General features: G+C 47.8%; 1 protein-coding gene across 3 annotated transcripts in view; it reads left to right on the top strand.

Moving 5' to 3' along the window:
* MGRN1 (mahogunin ring finger 1) overlaps nt 1–18056 on the top strand; it is a 147043-nt gene that overhangs the window by 114333 nt on the left and 14654 nt on the right. For 2 of the 3 annotated variants that reach the window (XM_038762548.1, XM_038762546.1), the window contains 4 exons: nt 3038–3261; nt 5365–5488; nt 6473–6518; nt 11100–11204. In XM_038762548.1, the coding sequence (XP_038618476.1) occupies nt 3038–3261; nt 5365–5488; nt 6473–6518; nt 11100–11204 (499 nt within the window). Of the gene's footprint in view, nt 1–3037; nt 3262–5364; nt 5489–6472; nt 6519–11099; nt 11205–17277; nt 17323–18056 lie in introns of all 3 variants that reach the window. The other variant, XM_038762549.1, reaches the window with a different exon arrangement.

The following is an 18056-nucleotide window of genomic DNA, read 5'->3' as shown; positions in this document are numbered from 1 at the left end:
AACCCGACAAAGCCAGATCTGCCCTTCTCCATCACTGTCCCCCCTCAGCCCTGCGCACAGAAATGAAGCTTCTTGCACAAGAGAGAGACTGAGATCAGTATGCCCCCACCCTCAGCTCAGAGATCTCTTGCCAGCTTTGCTTTAGCTCTTTAATTTTCTTTAAATGCTCATGTTTACCCTTTTTTTTTCCTGCTGGCAATGGGACTAGAGATGCCATGTTGAAGAACTAATATCGTTGCTTTTTTTCGTTGTCGTCGTTGTTTTGGTTTTGTCTTTTTATTGCAAACAGCATCTCTTACAGGGGGTCTGTCTCTAATCCCCCTGCAGTCCTTGATCTGTGTTCAAGTCCGTCGTTTTCACCATTTGAGTCCGAGCCCCGTGGGGAGTAGCGTGGGTGGGTGAGTGGTCACAGAACAAGTTGCCGCTAGGTAAAGAGCCTCTTTGAATTGAAAGCGAACCATGCCTGCTCTAATCCAAGATTGGGCAGGGAGAACTCTGTGTTGGCCTTGAAAGCGGTGGCTGATAGTTGTGGTAGAAACTTCTAGGGGTGTATTTTTGGAGGAGGGGGTGTAGCTTTAGGACAGAATCCTACGCCAACGATCTCCCTGCTCTTCTGCCACCCAAGAAGTCTGATGACGAAGGCGGTTTTGAAAATGGCATTCCAGGCGTCCTGAAGTCCGGACTGACTAAATGGAGTCGGAGGAGAAATGCCAGCGGAGCAGGGGGTGGCTCTGCTCCTAGCACTGCTCCATTTTCTCAGGCCTCTTTTTTTTTTTTTTAATGGTATTCGTTAACCGCTTAGTATGTGTCAAACACTGTTCTAAGTGCTGGGCACTGTCCCGGCCCTCGCTGGGGATTGCCCTCTCAGAACATCTGCTTTGCGGCCTCCCGTGTCTCAAAAGATCTGATCGTCCAGCTCCACGTGCTCCTCGTTCTGAGCCAGGGCCTAACTCCTCTGCCTTTTTCAGAATTCCTGGGGAGGCAGAAAGCTGCTGCCACTTCTTGCCCATCCTGTGGGGCCCTACCGAAAAGCCAACCTTTCAGCCTGGCACTGAGGCTCAGGGACTCTGGCCGCAGGCAAGCAATCAATCCATCGTATTTATCAAATGCTTTCTCTGTGCAGAGCGTGGTGCTCAGCACTTAGGAGAGCATGCAGTAGAGACAGAAGACACAATTCCTCCCCTCGAAGAATTTACAGTCTAGCAGGATCTCCCACTCAGTTTCTTTTTATGGTTTGTTAAGCGCTTGCTATGTGCCAGGCACTGTACTAAGCGCTAGGATAGATAGCCAAGTCTAGTTGAACACAGTCCTACTTGGGCTCACAGTCTTAATCCCCATTTTACAGGCAAAGTAACTGAGGCACAGAGAAGTTGAGTGGCTCAGTGGAAGGAGCACAGGCTTTGGAGTCAGGGGTCATGGGTTCAAATCCCGACTCCGCCAGTTGTCAGCTGTGTGACTTTGGGCAAGTCACTTATCTTCTCTGTGCCTGTTACCTCATCTGTAAAATGGGATGAAGACCCTGAGCCCCCCCGTGGGACATTCTGATCACCTTGTAACCTCCCCAGCACTTAGAACAGTGCTTTGCACATACTAAGTGCTTAATAAATGCCATCATTATTATCAAGTGACTTACCCAAGGTCACTCAGCAGAATAGTGGCGGAGCTGGGATTAGAACCCAGCTCCTTCCGACTCCTAGGCCTGTGCTCTATCCATTAGACCACGCTGCTCCTAGCCCCATGTGAGACATAGACTGTGGTAGCTTGTATCTACCCCAGCACTTAATATAGTGCCTGGCACATAGTAAGCACTTAACAAATACTGTAAAAAAAGAGAGTGATATAGCTAGGGAGGGAGAGGGTTTAAACAAATGGGGGCAGCGTCAGCTAGAAAGATTAAAGGCAAAATTCCCCAACCCAACCTTGATCATCATCTTTCTCCGGCATTTTCCATCTTAAACTCCAGACTATCTCGGAGTATTTCAGTCAGTTGTATTTATTGAGTGCTTCCTGTGTGCAGAGCATTGTATTAAGCGCTTGGGAGACTACAATAGAACGATAAACAGACACATTCCCTGCCCACAACAAGCATACAGCCTAGAAGGGGAGCGATTGTCTGAGGTATGAGGAGAGGGAAAAGTGGCTTCAGCTACCCAACCGTTTAAGACTGTTATTTTAGGAGGGGCCCTTTTTTGTTTTTTAAAAGTGCTGAAACTTGACCAAAAAATCCACTTTGGTTACGGACCAATACAGTAGTAGAGGAGAGCACATCCTAGCCTTTTAGAAGGGGTTTTCGGCAATTAGGGAACCGTAGAGATCTCAAAGGGCCTTCTGGTTCAAGGACTCAAAAGAAGAAAGGGATCCCTGAATGCATGTCAGCAGAGTTGGCAGAAAGATCAAACTTGCACCAACCCTTTCAGTAAGAGGAAGTCCTTGCATGTATTTGTTAAGTGCTTACTGTTTGCAGAGCACTGTACTAAGCACTTGGGAGAGTACAGTGTAACAATAAACGGACACATTCCCAGCCCACAACGAGCCTAGAGTCTAGAGGGGGAGATGGGCATTCCTATAAATAAAAAATAAATTGCAGATGTGGACATAATTGCTGTGGTGCTGGTAAGGGAAGTGAATAAAGGGAGCGAGTCAGGGTGACATCGTGTGTGTGCATAGAAGTTGCTGCTTGTTAGAGTTCAGGTCGCATCCCTGAAATGGCTTCCTCTCAGCCACACCTAAATCAACCCCTAAGATGGTGACTAGCACACTGGTAGGGGAAGCTCTTTGCTACCAACCGGCTAAGAAGCGCTCTCTCGGTGTTGGACACCCTGGATTCTCCTTGTAGGATATTTCCATTCCAGTTAGTATGCACAGCTAGAAAATGTGTATCCTGGGAAACGTAGTCTTGGGGCAGGGGAATTATTGACCCGTCCTTTGCAGGAGTCTCACATTTTTGTTTTGGTGCCATAAGGAGCGTGTGGCAGTTTATAATGAGATCGGGCTCCTTCCCATCTCTCTCCACCCCCCACCCCCCCCATCCTCGCAGAGCTCTGACAACATCCCTCCCGGATACGAGCCCATCTCTTTGCTCGAAGCTCTGAACGGCCTCCGCTCCATCTCTCCGGCCATCCCTTCCGCTCCCCTCTATGAAGAAATCACCTACTCGGGCGTCTCGGAGGGGCTGTCTCAAGCCGGGCGGCCTCTTGCTGGGATGGACAGAGCCGTGGAGAATGGCCATCAGAAGAGCAAGCCGAGCAAGTCTCCTGATAGGTTAGTGGCCCTATCAATCTGCGCGTCAGGCAGAAACTCCTCACCCTGGGCTTCAAGGCTGTCCATCACCTCGCCCCCTCCTCCCTCGCCTCCCTTCTCTCCTTCTCCAGCCCAGCCCGCACCCTCCGCTCCTCTGCCGCTAATCCCCTCACCGTACCTCGTTCTCGCCTGTCCCGCCATCGACCCCCGGCAAACGTCATCCCCCGGGCCTGGAATGCCCTCCCTCTGCCCATCCGCCAAGCTAGCTCTCTTCCTCCCTTCAAGGCCCTACTGAGAGCTCACCTCCTCCAGGAGGCCTTCCCAGACTGAGCCCCTTCCTTCCTCTCCCCCTCGTCCCCCTCTCCATCCCCCCATCTTACCTCCTTCCCTTCCCCACTGCACCTGTATATACGTATATATGTTTGTACATATTTGTTACTCTATTTATTTATTTATTTCACTTGTACATATCTATTCTATTTATTTTATTTTGTTAGTATGTTTGGTTTTGTTCTCTGTCTCCCCCTTTTAGACTGTGAGCCCACTGTTGGGTAGGGACTGTCTCTAGATGTTGCCAACTTGTACTTCCCAAGCACTTAGTCCAGTGCTCTGCACACAGTAAGTGCTCAATAAATACGATTGATGATGATGATGATGATATGTTTGTACATATTTATTACTCTATTTTATTTGTACATATTTATTCTATTTATTTTAGTTTGTTAATATATTTGGTTTGTTCTCCGTCTCCCCCTTCTAGACTGTGATCCCGCTGTTGGGTAGGGACCGTCTCTATATGTTGCCAACTTGTACTTCCCAAGCGCTTAGTACAGTGCTCTGCACATAGTAAGCGCTCAATAAATGCGATTGAATGAATGAATGCTAGAACCCAGAGTCATGGTCTGTGGAACTTAGGTCTTGGTACATGAAAAACCATTTGGCTCCTTAAAATCAAGAGGAAATTTTCCCTCCTTTTGCGACTGCGAGCTCCGTGTGGGACAGGGACTGTGTCCAACATCATGCTCTTGTAATTACTCCAGCGCTTAGTACAGTGTTTAGCTCACAGTACCGTAATTATTAAACATTTGAATTTTCAGGCCTAAAATCTTTGCCCTAAACAAGAAGCTCTTTCCAGCTTTTGCAGATGCCCGCACGACCATCTGAATCCTTCGAGGTTCCCAGCAAACTAGTGCAAAATGTTTCCGGCTCAACTGATTTTCCTCCCAATCTTCCTTCTCTTCAGGAGGTCTTTTGGGTGTAAGATAAATGAGACCCCCTTGCTGGGCCTTCATCCAGCAAGAGGTATTATCTTGGGGTACAGCTACTTATAAAGCTGCTAACTGACTCGTGTCAGGAGGTTCCTGTTCCACCCTCAGAGTGAAGAAACGGAGTAGGGATAGAATATGGCAGTGGATCAGTCAATCAGTCATATTTATTGAGCGCTTACTGTGTGCAGGGCTCTGTACTATAGCGCTTGGGAGAGTACTTAATAATAATTATGGTACTCATTAAGCACTTTCTGTGTGCCAAGCACTGTTCTAAACACTGGGGTAAATACAAGTCATTCAGGTTGGACACAGTCCCTGTCCCACATGGGGCTCACACTCTTAATCCCCATTTTACAGATGAGGTAACTGAGGCCCAAAGAAGTTAAGTGACTCGCCCAAGGTCACACAGCAGATATGTGGTGGAGCCAGGATTAGAGCCCAGATCCGTGCTCTATCCACTAGGCCATGCTGCTCCTCTCTATACATAACAGAGTTGGAGCACTTGCCCTGCCCTCGACAAGCTTACGGTCTAGAGGATGTATATATATGTATATACGTTCATGTATATATCTTTATCCGTTATTTAGTGATTGGTATTAATGTCTGTCTCCCCGTCTAGACTGTGAGCTCGTTGTGGGCAGGAATGTGTCTGTTGTTGTATTGTACTCTCCCAAGCACTTAGTACAGTGCTTTGCACACAGTAAGCGCTCAATAAATACAATTGAATGAGTGAATGAAGGGATGTGCAGAGTTACTGTGGAGCAGCGTGGAAAATAGTGTACCCCTTGGTAGTCCCAGGGAGGAGATTGACTCTTGACGTGTCAGTGGTGTTTATGTGTCATTCTTTCTGCCTCAGCACACTACGGTCTCCATCATCTCCCATCCACGAGGAGGACGAGGAGAAACTATCTGAAGACTCAGATTCACCTCCCCCACTGAGTGGTACTGAGCTCACCTTTCGGGAGAGCAGCTCACCCGAGGTAAACTGAGGGCTTGGGATTTTGATGTGGTGTGGAAGGGGATGGGCTTGCGTGAGAGTCATTGTGGTACTCCGCGTGATGGGAAGGAGGAGTGTGTTGGGGTGTGGGGTGAGAGGAGGGATGACATTTTCTGTGCACATGTGGTTGGCTCATCAATCAGTGGCATTTATTGAGCGCTTACTGTGTGCAGAGCACTGTACTAAGCACTTGGCAGAGGTCAAAAGAACAGGGTTGGAAGGCCTGTTCCCTACCCACAGTGAGCTTAGAACCTGGAGTTAGGTGACAAGCAAGGGTCTGCGGATGAGCGTAGAGCCTGGAGATGAGCTTAGAGTCTAGTGACGCTTAAGAAGCTTTGGCAACGACTTTAGGAGAGGGTAGGAAATACCGTGACTTTGGTCCGCTTTTCAGCTCTGAGTTTAGGGAAGTGGTGCCCTGTGGGTTGGTCACTCAGCAACTGCTAATACCGGCCTGTGATCACTAATGCCTTTACCTCTAGCCAGCCTGTGCTAGGACATTCCGGGCCGAGGGCTCAGATACCGTCAATCTGAAACTGAAACTGTCCTACTGAGAGCTCACCTCGTCCAGGAGGCCTTCCCAGACTGAGCCCCCTTTTTCCTCTCCTCCTCCCCATCCCCCCCGCCCTACCTCCTTCTCCTCCCCACAGCACCTGTATATATGTTTGTACAGATTTATTACTCTATTTTACTTGTACATGTTTACTATTCTATTTATTTTTTTAGATGTGCATCTAGCTTTATTTCTATTTATTCTGATGACTTGACACCTGTCCACATGTTTTGTTGTCTGTCTCCCCCTTCTAGACTGTGAGCCCGTTGTTGGGTAGGGACCATCTCTATATTTGCCAGCTTGGACTTCCCAAGCGCTTAGTAAAGTGCTGTGCACACAGTAAGCGCTCAATAAATACAATTGAATGAATGAATGAATGTCAATGCAATAAGGTGGATTTTTGTTTTCTTTTATAAGAGCATCGTTACTGAGGAAATCGAAGAGGTCACTCCTCTGAAGCAAGGTATGGTCATCATCGTTAACGATGGTATTTATACCTAGTGGAGAGCACTGTACTAAGCACTTGGGAGAGTACGATACAGCAGTTGGCAGACACGAAAAAGGGGGAGACAGATAATAAAAATAAGTAGTTTATAATATATAATTTAAAGATATGTACTCAAGTGCTGGGGAGTTGAGGGGGCGATGAATATCAAGTCCCAAGGTCACAGATCCAAGGTACCTTACTCCCGTTCCGGGCGATGCATTCTTGAGTTGCAGCTGCTCTCACCAATGCTCTGTCAACTTGAAGCGGAGCTGGGCCGTGACCAGCAAGGTTCCAGGAAGATTTGATTTCTCCCCAGTGATTCCCCCGACCAATCCTTCTTCCTTCCCTACCACAAAATTAAGCAGCTCCCAGCTTTTCTTCCAGGTCGAAATCTGGGGGAGAGGGAGAAGGGGAAGTTTCTTCTGTTGGGATGGGTTTTAGAGCTTCTCACTCATCACATGCTGGCCCCCAAAAAACATGCACGGCAGTGAGGCAGACCCAGTTGATCCATCAGTGGTATTTATTGAGTGTGGACTGTGTTCAGAGCACTGGACTAAGTGCTTGGGAGAGGACAGTACAAAAGAATTGGCAAGCACATTCCTCTGACCACTCTAGCCAGGGAGGGACCTGTGGGGAAAAGCAGGCAAGGGGCAGGAGAGAGTGGGGAGATAGTGGTGAAAGGTAAAAAGAGAAAATCCGGGAAGGGGCAAAAAGAGAGTTGCATTGTTCAGTGACAAGAGCCGGGCTTGGGAATCAGAGGTCATGGATGCTAATCCCGGCTCCACTGCTTGTCAGCTGTGTGACTTTGGACAAGTCACTTCACTTCTCTGGGCCTCAGTTCCCTCGTCTGGAAAATGCGGATGAAGACTGTGAGCCCCACGTTCAACCTGTTCACCTTGTATTCACCCCAGTGCTTAGAACAGTGCTTGGCACATAGTAAGCGCTTAACAAATGCCGTCATTATTATTCAGGTCCTCTGCTTCGGGGTCATTTTCCGGGGTCTCCTGCCCTGAGAGAGGCAGCATGGCATAGTAGATAGGTTCTAATCCCAGCTCTGCCACTCGTATTCATTCAGTTGTATTTATTGAGCCCTTACTGTGTGCAGAACATTGTACTAAGCACTTGGGAGAGTATGATACAACAATAAACTGACACATTCTCTGCCTCCAAGGAGCTTGGCCTTGGGCAAGTCACTTCACTTCTCTATGCCTCAGTTGCCTCATCTGTAAAATGGGGATTGAGACTGCGAGCCCCACATGAGACAGTGACTGTGTCCAACCCGATTTGCTTATATCCACCCCAGTGCTTAGTACGGTGCCTGGCACGTAGTAAGCACTGAACAAATACCACAGTTATTAAGGTTTCTTGGCTAACTCTGCAAACCACAGGTGATCCAGAGCCCGAGGAAGCCGGGGGCAAGAGGGGCCTCTAAATTCAGCCTCACCTCCCGAGGGCGGTTGGGCATCGTGGGTGCCCGCTTCAGGAACGTCTCAGGGAGGAAACCCAGACACGAGTGAGGCCTGAGCTGAGGCCCTGATGTGAACCGTACCTGCGGCCCACTTGTGGGAGCCAAATCAATCAATCAGTCGTATTTATTGAGCGCTTACTGTGTGCAGAGCACTGTACTAAGCGCTTAGGAGAGCTGAGGGAGTTGAGGGGAGCCAGGCGGGGCGGCCCCTCCAACCCTTTCTCTTCCTCTCTCTTTCTCTCCCGAGGAGGGGAGTAAATCTCTATCAGGAATCCACAGTTCGCCTGCCTTCACAGGTCTGTTGCCAACCCGCTCCCCCGTCGTTCGTAGAGTGTGAGCCCCTTGGGGGCCAGGGACGGTGTCTGTACCTTTCATTCATTCATTCAGTAGGATTTATTGAGCACTTACTGCTGGCAAAGCACTATATTGAGCGCTTGGGAGAGTACAGTAGAACAATAAACAGACACATTTTCTGCCCACAGTGAGCTTACAGTCTAGAGGGGGAGGCAGACATTAATATAAATAAATAAATTACAGATAAGTGCTGTGAGGCTAAGTAAATGGAGCAAGTCAGGGCAACGCAGAAGGGAGTGGGAGAAGAGGAAAGGAGGGCTTAGTTAGGGAAGGTCTCATGGAGCAGTTATGCCTTCTTCCTCTGTTTAGAGCTGTAACTTCTCAGGAGTGTTCATTTCCCAGTGCTTAGTCCACTGCTTTCCATGAAGTTAAGAGCTTCATAAATATTAATATAATTATTACTACCACTACTAATACCAACTGTCCATGTTTGAGGATTGGTGCTCAATGAAAAACATTGCTTTCCACATAGTGAGCGCTTAATAAATACTAATACCAACTGCCCATATATGAGGATTGGTGCTGTAGGGACACCTGAAAAACAAGCCCCATCCTGGACTATCCAAAGACCTCTGATCTGTCCATAGGAGGTTTATTTCTCTTTGAGGGGAATTCTACTAAGCTCTCATTTTGAATTTGCTAGACAGACTTTGGGAACTGATCTCAGCAGCTGAATGAGGAGCATAATGGGGATTTTGGTACTGTGCTCTGCACACAGTAAACTCTGAATAAATATGATTGAATTAGTGAATGAATTTTATACCTGTTTTCTTCCTCCCTTAGACTGGAAGCCCCATGTGGGACAGGGATTGTATCAGATCTGATGATATTGTGTATATCCCAGCCCTTAGTATAGTGCTTGGCACATGTGAGAGTTTAACAAAGTCAACTTTTTTTTATAGTATTTGTTAAACATTTATTATGTACCAGACCCTGTACTAAGCCCCGGGGTAGATACAAGATAATCAGGTTGGACCCAGTTCATGTGCCACATGGGGCTCGCAGCCTTAATTCCCATTATTCAGATGAGGGAACTGAGGCCCAGAGTAGTGAAGAGACTTGCCCAAGGTCACCCAGCAGACAAGTAGTGGAGCAGGGATTAGAACCCAGGTCCTCCTGACTCCCAGGCTTATGCCGTAGTTATTATTGTTAATATTATCATGGCATCTCACCATTCTGGATCTGCTAGTAAGGAACATTATTGACCATCAATCAGTCGATGGTATTTACTGAGCAGTTACTGAATGCAAAGCACTATCCTAATCACTTGGGAGGGTACAATACAACAGAGTTGGTAGACATGCCCCCTGCCCACAAGGAAGCCTCCTGTGGGGCAACCTGATCACCTTGTAACCTCCCCAGCGCTTAGAACAGTGCTTTGCATATATTAAGCGCTTAATAAGTGCCATAAAAAAAGGAGCTTCCAGTGTAGTCCATATACTGCCAGAGTCACCATGTAACTTCAGGGTGGAGCCAGGAGGCCTGGTTTCTAGTTCCGGCTCTGCCATATGCCTGCTGTGTGACCTTTGAGCAAGTCACTTCACTTCCCTGTGCCTCAGTTTCCTCATCTGAAAAACGGGGAGAAGATACTCATCCTCCCTCCCCCTTGGACTGCCAGCCCCTTGCTGGACAGAGACCTTGTCCGAAATGCTGATATTGTGTACCAGTGATTGGCGCATGCTAAACGCTTAACAAATTCCAATTGCTATTATTACTCCTGAGAGCTTCAGGTTTTTGTCTCTGGTAAAAGGCCCTAATACTGATGTATCCCATCCCTTAACATCAAGCAATAAAGAGAAATTCTGGAAACTGTTTAAATTAGTGCTGAATTGGGAAAGGCAAGACTTTTACATCATTGGTTATATTCCCTCGCATAGCTGTGTGGGGCTTTGGGAATTCCCTGATGGGAATGGTCACCCTGTGGGGATAGAAGAGACCAGACACTGGATCCTGCTGGTCTTGAAATATCCGGGAGGATACGGTAGCATAGTGGACAAGGCCACTCTCTTCAGATGTGCTTGGAGAAAATCTTTAGAAGCAGCATGGCGAAGTGGGTAGGGCATAAGTGCTTGGAGCAGTGCTTTGCACATAGCGCTTAATAAATGCCATCATCATTATTATTATTATAAGCCTATGAGTCAGAAGGCCCTGGGTTCCAATGCTGGCTCCGCCACAATTGTCTGCTATGTGACCAAGCAAGTCACTTCACTTCTCTGTTTCTCAGTTACCTCATCTGTAAAATGGGGGTTGAGCTTGTGAGCCCCAAGTGGCACAGGGACTGTGTCTAAGCTGATTTGCTTGTAATAATAATAATAATAATAATAATAATAATAATAATAATAATGGTGTTTGTTAAGCGCTCACTATGTGCCAAGCACTGGGGTAGATACAAGGTAATCAGGTCGTCCCACATGGGGCCATAGTCTTAATCCCCATTTTCCAGATGAGGTAACTGAGGCACAGAGAAGTGAAGTGACTTGCCCAAGGTCACACAGCAGAAAAGTTGTGGAGCAGGGATTAGAACCCATGACTTTCTGATTCCCAGGCCTTTGCTGTATCCACTGCGCCAGGCCATGCTGCTACTAAAGATCTCCTCCAAGTGGCACGTTTTAAGAGAGTATATCCATCCCAGCACTTAGTACAGTGCCTGGCACATATTAAGCACTTAACAAATGCCACAGTTAGTAGTAGTATCAGTAGTATTTACCCGTTTCTCCCAATTTCTATCAATTTAGAAAGCCAACCCCCATCTCTAGAGGACGTCCTGCAAGACAGCAGCAGTGACCCCAGGAGCCTTCCCAAACCTGCCGGTGACCCTCCCGCCGATGTTTACCTACCAGGTAACAGAGCCCAGGCCGCTCCTAGCCGACGGAGGGAGGGGGTGGGGTTGGGTGGGGCAGGATAGGGAAGGGGCGGGGGACGACTTGGCCCTGGAGTTGAGGGGCTCCATTTTAACCCGGGCTGAGCTTTGGACCTGCCTTTGGCTCAAGACGTGACATTTTGGTGTTTGTTGGTGGGAGGTTTTGAGGCATCAGAGAATTTTGCGATCTGTTCCCTTTGCTTGACGCCATTAAGTCATTCTATTGGTTTATGGGGCCAGAGGTCCATTTGGGTAGGTACTCTTAGGTCTGACTGACGGCGAATCCCTACAATCAATCCCTGGTATTTGTTGAGCGCTTACTCTGTGCAGAGCACTGTCCTAAGCACTTGGGAGAGCACAATAATAACAATAATGATGGCATTTCTTAAGCACTTATTATGTGCAAATCACTGTTCTAAGCACTGGGGTAGATACAGGTTAATCAGGTTAGACACAGACTTGCCCAAGGTCACACAGCAGGCAATAATAATAATAATAATGGCATTTGTTAAGCGCTTACTATGTGCAAAGCACTGTTCTAAGCACTGGGGGGGATACAGTGTGATCAGGTTGTCCCACGTGGGGCTCACAGTCAATCCCCATTTTACAGATGAGGGAACTGAGACTCAGAGAAGTGAAGTGACTGGCCCAAGTTCACACAGCAGACATGTGGCGGAGCTGGGATTCGAACCCACGACCTCTGACTCCAAAGCCCGTGCTCTTTCCACTGAGCCACGCTGCTTCTATGAGCCCGTTGTTGGGTAGGGACCGTCTCTATATGTTGCCAACTTGTACTTCCCAAGCGCTTAGTACAGTGCTCAGCACACAGTAAGCGCTCAATAAATACGATTGAATGAATGAAGTGGCCAGGCCAGGATTAGAACCCATGACCTTCTGATTCCCAGGCCCATGCTCTGTCCACTGTGTCATGCTTGGTAGGAGGAAGCAACAGTAGGGAGGGGGTGGGGGGCCTAGTTAAGTTTACCTTGGAAGACTTTACTAATCAGTCAGTCATTTATTGAGTGCTGACTGTGTGCAGAGCACTATACAAAGCGCTTGGAACATACAATATTACAGAGTTAATAGACTCAATCCCTGCCCATGAGGAGTTTACAGTCTAGAGGGAGAGAGGCACAAAGATTAATAAATCAATCGTGGGTATATACATAAGTGTTTTGTGGGGAGGGAGGCAGCATGCCTGGTGGATGGGCCTGAGTCAGAAGGACCTGGGTTCTAATTCCAGCTCCGCCACTTGTCTGCTGTGTGACCTTGGGCAAGTCACTTCACTTCTCTGTGCCTCAGTTACCTCATCTGAAAATGGAGATTAAGACTGGGAGAGCCACTGGGGACATGGACTGTGTCCAACTGGATTAGCATCTACGCCAGTGCTTTGAACAGTACTTGGCACATAGTAAGCACTTAACGAATACCATTAAAAAAAAGAAACGAGGGTGAGGAGCAAAGCCAAGTACAAGGGCGATGCAAAAGGGGGTGGGAGAAGAGGAAATTTCGGGGAAGGCTCTTGAAGGAGATGTGGCTTCAATAAGGCTTAAGGCTTTGAAGGTGGGGAGAGTGATGGTTTGGCAGGTCTGCCCAAGCCCCACTGTAGTAGAGCCTCCTGGAATGTCAAACCCTTCGGCTTCCCTTCCTTTGATAGAGCAGGACAGGAACACTAAGAGGAACAACACCAGCAGGGATGGCCCTGAGGGTCCCACGCGGCCGAATCGCTTCGAGTTTCTCAACACGGCGTAGCAGATAGATCATGGAGAGTCAGATGGTCATGGGTTCTAATTCCGGCCCCACCGCTTGCCTGTGGTGTGACCTTGGGCAAGCCACTTAACTTCTCTGGGCCTCCGTTACCTCATCCGGAAAATAGAGAGCGGGACTGGGAGCCCCACGTGGGAGAGGGACTGTGTCCAACCCATTTGCTTGTATCCATCCCAGCGCTTAGTACAGTGCCCGGCTCCTAGAAGCACTTAAATACCATAATTATTATTATCATTATGCAAGTTGCATGCCTTAGTGGGTAGAACCTGCGCCTGGGAGGCCGAAGGACCTGGGTTCTAATCCCAGCTCTGCCACATGTCCATTGTGTGACCTTGGGCAAGTCACTTCACATCTCTGGACCTCAGTTCCCTCATCTGTAAAATGGGGATTAAGACTCTGAGCCCCATATGGGACAGGGACTCCGTCCAAACTGATTAACTTGTATCTACCTCAGCATTTAGAAGAGTGCTTGGCGCATAGTAAGCGCTTAACGAGTACCATAAATAGTATTATTATTATCTTGGAGCACTGGGCAGCTGCAAGGGAGTTCCTGGAAATTCAGTGCCAAGTTACAAGTCCAGGGGTCCAGCAGAGAGGAGGCTCTTGACTTCAGGAGCCGCATGATAGCGTATCGGCGACAAGGGTTTTTTCCAGCGAAGTGGCCTTTGGCCGTGGAAACCCTGTCCCAAACATAGCCGCTGCCACCCGTAAATTCATTCATTCATTCATTCATTCATTCAATCGTATTTATTGAGCGCTTACTGCGTGCACAGCACTGTACTAAGCGCTTGGGAAGTACAAGTCGGCAACATATAGAGACGATCCCTACCCAACAACGGGCTCACAGTCTAGAAGAGGGAGACAGATAACAAAACAAAACAAATTTCCTCAAGTACTGCATATTGGAGCCACAAATGAAGTTTTACAATTAATGAAGTTTGACAATTACTTCCCAAAGGCTCAGGGAAGGGGGCTGACTGCCCACAAATGAACCCCCACCGAGAGTAGGGAAGTCAATCAGTCAGTCAATCAGTGGTATTTATCGAGTTCCTACTGTGTGCAGAGCACTGTGTTTAGCACTTGGGAGCATACAATACAACATGTGTAATTTATGTATTCATATTAATGTTTGTCAGCCCCTTCAGACTGTAAGCTCATTTTGGGCAGGGAATGTGTCTGTTATACTGTACTCTCCGAAGTATTTAGTACAGTGTTCAGCACCCAGTAAGCGCTCAATAATTTCAATTGACTAACTGCCCATAACGAGCTTACAGTCTAGAGGGAAATGCCATGTTCTTGCTTTTCTCTCCCTCCCTCTGCTCCACAAAGGCAGCAGTCTTCTTCACTGTGTGGCATGGTTTGGCCAAGATTTCTAATAATTGTAACCCTGTGGGTGAAAATTGTTTAAAAAAAAACATTGCAAAACCACCCAGAGTGGGAAGCACACAGAGTTCTCGATGGCTTTGGTTTTAATAGCATTGTAAAAGTTGGCAGAGAATAGGTAATGGGCTTAAGTAAACCGAAGCTACCCTTCTGTTAACTGCATCCTGGGTTCATTTTGAGGCAGGCGGGCCCAGAGGAAGTCAGTATCCTGGAAGACCCTTAGCTGGAACAAGATTCACCTCAAAAGCCTCATTAAATCTGTACCAGCAGATTCCCACTCCAGGCATCTGTCTTAATTTTCTGCAGCTGTTAGAGAGTGCTGCTGCGGAGGAAGAAACACAGAGTAATTCAGCCCAGAATCTGAAGGGCTTGTAATCAACTCTGCCACAATTCAGCCCTTCTTGTAAGGGGTTTCTCGAGGACATCAGAACAACCAACATAAAGGGTACACGCCACCCACGCTTTGCCTTTGGGCCCTTTGAATTATTTAAGAGCAAGGGAGTCTCCTCAGCAGCAATGGCTAGTGGAAACCGGGGTGAATCAATCAATCGGTATTCATGGAGTGCTTACTATGTGCAGAGCGCTGTACTAAGCTCTTGGGAGAGTACAAATCAATAGAATTAGCAGACACGTTCCCTGCCTGTAGTGAGCTTACAGCCTAGAATGGTGAAGAGCCTTTTAAGCTCTTCCCTGTTGCCCTTAGATTTCATCAAAGGTCAAGATCTCTGTCAAGCCAGTCAGACTTCCGAGCAGCAGACGATGGGAAAGAAAAGCATGAGCTTCCGTGCTGGGTCGTGCCAGGATCGAAATTCCATATGAAATGGAAATCAGATTTGGTGGCGTTTTTTTGTTGTTTTTTTTTAATGGCATTTGTTAAGCCCTTACTATGTATCCAGCACTGTACTAAGCACTGGGGTAGATACGAGATAATGAGGTTGGACGCAGTCCTTGTCCCACGTGGAGTTCATAGCTTCAGTCCCCATTTTACAGGTAGGGAAACTGAGGCACGGACTGGTGGCAGAGCCGGTCTTAGAACCCAAGTCCGCTGGCTCCTAGGCCCATGCACTTTCCATTAGACCACGCTGCTTCTCCAGTCTCAGAGTCAAGTGAATGTTTCCAAATCGGGGAACCTTCAGATCTCATGCAAGTAGCGGCCCGCCAAGGCGTTGATCCTATGGGGATTAAATCTCTCAAGCTTTAAAATTGCTTTTGTGGTATTGGGCCAATGGTTGCTGTTGACATCTTGAAAGCTGACATCGTAAACCTGTGGGCCTTCTCTGGAAGTAATGTGGCGTAGTGGCTCTGCCACTTGTCTGCTGTGTGACCTTTGGGAAATCACTTCACTTCCCTGGGCCTCAGTTACCTCATCCGTAAAATGGGGATTGAGACTGTGAGCCCCATGTGGGACAGGGACTGTGTGTAACCGGATTTGCTTGCATCCATCCCAGCGCTTAGTACAGTGCCCGGGATATAGTAAGGGCTTAACGATTACCAATAATTATTATTCTCTTATAAACTTTGATGCCTCCACCCTCTACATTTACTGAAGCGTCCAGATTCTTGTCATGTCTTATGCCGTCCGTTGGTCTCCGACCCTGGCGATGCCATGGACACATCTCTCCCAGAACACCCCACCTCCATCAGCAATCATTCTGGTAGCGTATCCATAGAGTTTTCTTGGTAAAAATACGGAATTAGTTTACCACTGCCTCCTCCTGCGCGGTAAACTTGAGTCTCCGCCCTTGACTCTCTCCCCTGCCATGCTGCTGCCCAGCACGGGTGAGTTTTGACTTGTAGCGGATTGCCTTCCATTCGCTAGCCACTGCCCAAGCTAGGAATAGATTGGAATGGACAGGCCTCTGCTTGACTCTCCTTCCCATAGTCGAGACTGGTAGAGTCCTGGAAATTTTCCAGGTGCGACCCTGAGAAGGGTGTCCAGGTTCAGTATACTGAAATACCTGCATATGAGCTATACTGCCTTTTTTTTTGTGGGGTGGGCACTCTCCCAAGTGCTTAGAACAGTACTCTGCACAGCGTAAGCACTCAGTAAATGCCAGTAATGATGAGAGACAGGGAAGATCATTCCAGGACAGCAGCAGGGAAGCCGAGTAGAGTTGATTTTCAGCTTTTGTTAAATGGCAGGAAATGGGTATTTCCCAGATCCTTTAGCTACACAGTTCGGATAGAAAAAGGAGGAAGGAGCCAGACTTCGTAGGTTCTCTTCACTCCCCAGCTTCTGATTGTCTTTCCTAGGACAGTAGTATTTATAAAGTTCCTGCCGTGTGCAAAGCACTGTAGTAAGCACTTGGGAGAGTAGAGTAGATGTAGAAGAAAGATCCCTGCCTTAAAAGAGCTTGTAATACATCGACCCCATTGTAGAGCACAGTGCTTTGGCACAAAGGAAGGACTTAGTTTCTGTCGTAGCTGGTCTAATTGTGCGAGATAAACTCATTCGCCCTCTCCCCCGTTTCTCACCTGTAGATTAGGGAAGCAGTTTGCACGTGAACAACAAAATCCGCTGCCTAGGAAGACAGCTAAGGGTCTGAGTGATGAGGACTCTTTGAAGGCACAGAAATAAATACCCAAAGGCCTAACTCATTTCTTCAGTGGGTGGGAACGACTTGGGATTTTTTTTGTCACCCACCGAGAAATTGCTTAAAGGGAAGAGTTCTCTGAAGTAAATTTGGCTTGAGTCTTTAAAAAAAAAAATGTATAGAGGATGAGGTTTGTTTTCCTTCTTGGCTTCAGCAAATACATGTGTTCTGCCTAATGTAATTAATTCAGAGACCACCCACCCTAACCCATTTGTTCTAGCGACAGTGTTTTTGGCCGTCTGTTCTGAAGACTCTTCTAACGTCTCCTTCCTTTTCTGTCTCTCTTCTCCTCTTCTCCTGTCTGGCCAGCATTGGGTCCTGATTCCTGCTCTATTGGTATAGAGGAGTAAGATGGTATGTTTTCTCTTTCTTTCATATGCACAATTGTGTTTTATCCAACAAGCGACATCCTCCCAGCAACGGATGTGGGGAGAGTGGGGGTATCGGGATTGGATTAGCCTAACTCAATCCAGGCAAGGGTGGGAAAAAAAATGAGTATTCGTTAAACGCTTACTATGTGCCAAGCACTGTTCTAAGCAGAGGAGTAGATATAAGGTAATCAGGTTGGACCCAATCCCTGTCCCACATGGGGCTCACAGTCTTAATCCCCATTTTACAGATGAGGTAACTGAGGCACAGAGGAAGTTAAATGACTTGCCCAAGGTCACACAGCAGACATGTGTGGAGCCTCCGACTTCAGGCCCGGGCTCTTTCTGGTAGTTCACACTCCTTGCACCAGTGGAACGGCCCTGGTGGCAGGGCCATCTTGAAGGGGGTACAGATGAGCACCCTTCCACCTGTTCTGCGGAAGATTGCACTACACAACGGTACTGGTTAAGCGCTTACTGTGTGTCAACCACTGTTCTAAGTGCTGGGTAGATACAAGTTAATCAGGGTTGACGCAGGCCCTGTCCCAGATGGGGTTCACACTCAATCCCCATTTTACAGACGAGGTAACTGAGGCTCAGGAAAGAGAAGTGACTTGCCCAGGGTCACACAGCACATGTGTGGCGGAGTCCTTACTCCCAGGCCTGAGTTCCATCCACTAAGCCGTGGATGTTTGAGAGGCAAAGGCAGGCATAGCTGGT

The sequence above is a fragment of the Tachyglossus aculeatus genome, chromosome 21 (assembly GCF_015852505.1).
Source record: "Tachyglossus aculeatus isolate mTacAcu1 chromosome 21, mTacAcu1.pri, whole genome shotgun sequence".
Taxonomy (NCBI): Eukaryota; Metazoa; Chordata; class Mammalia; order Monotremata; family Tachyglossidae; genus Tachyglossus; species Tachyglossus aculeatus.
The sequence above is the reverse complement of the archived record's forward strand: the minus strand, read 5'-3'. Positions and strand labels throughout refer to the sequence as shown.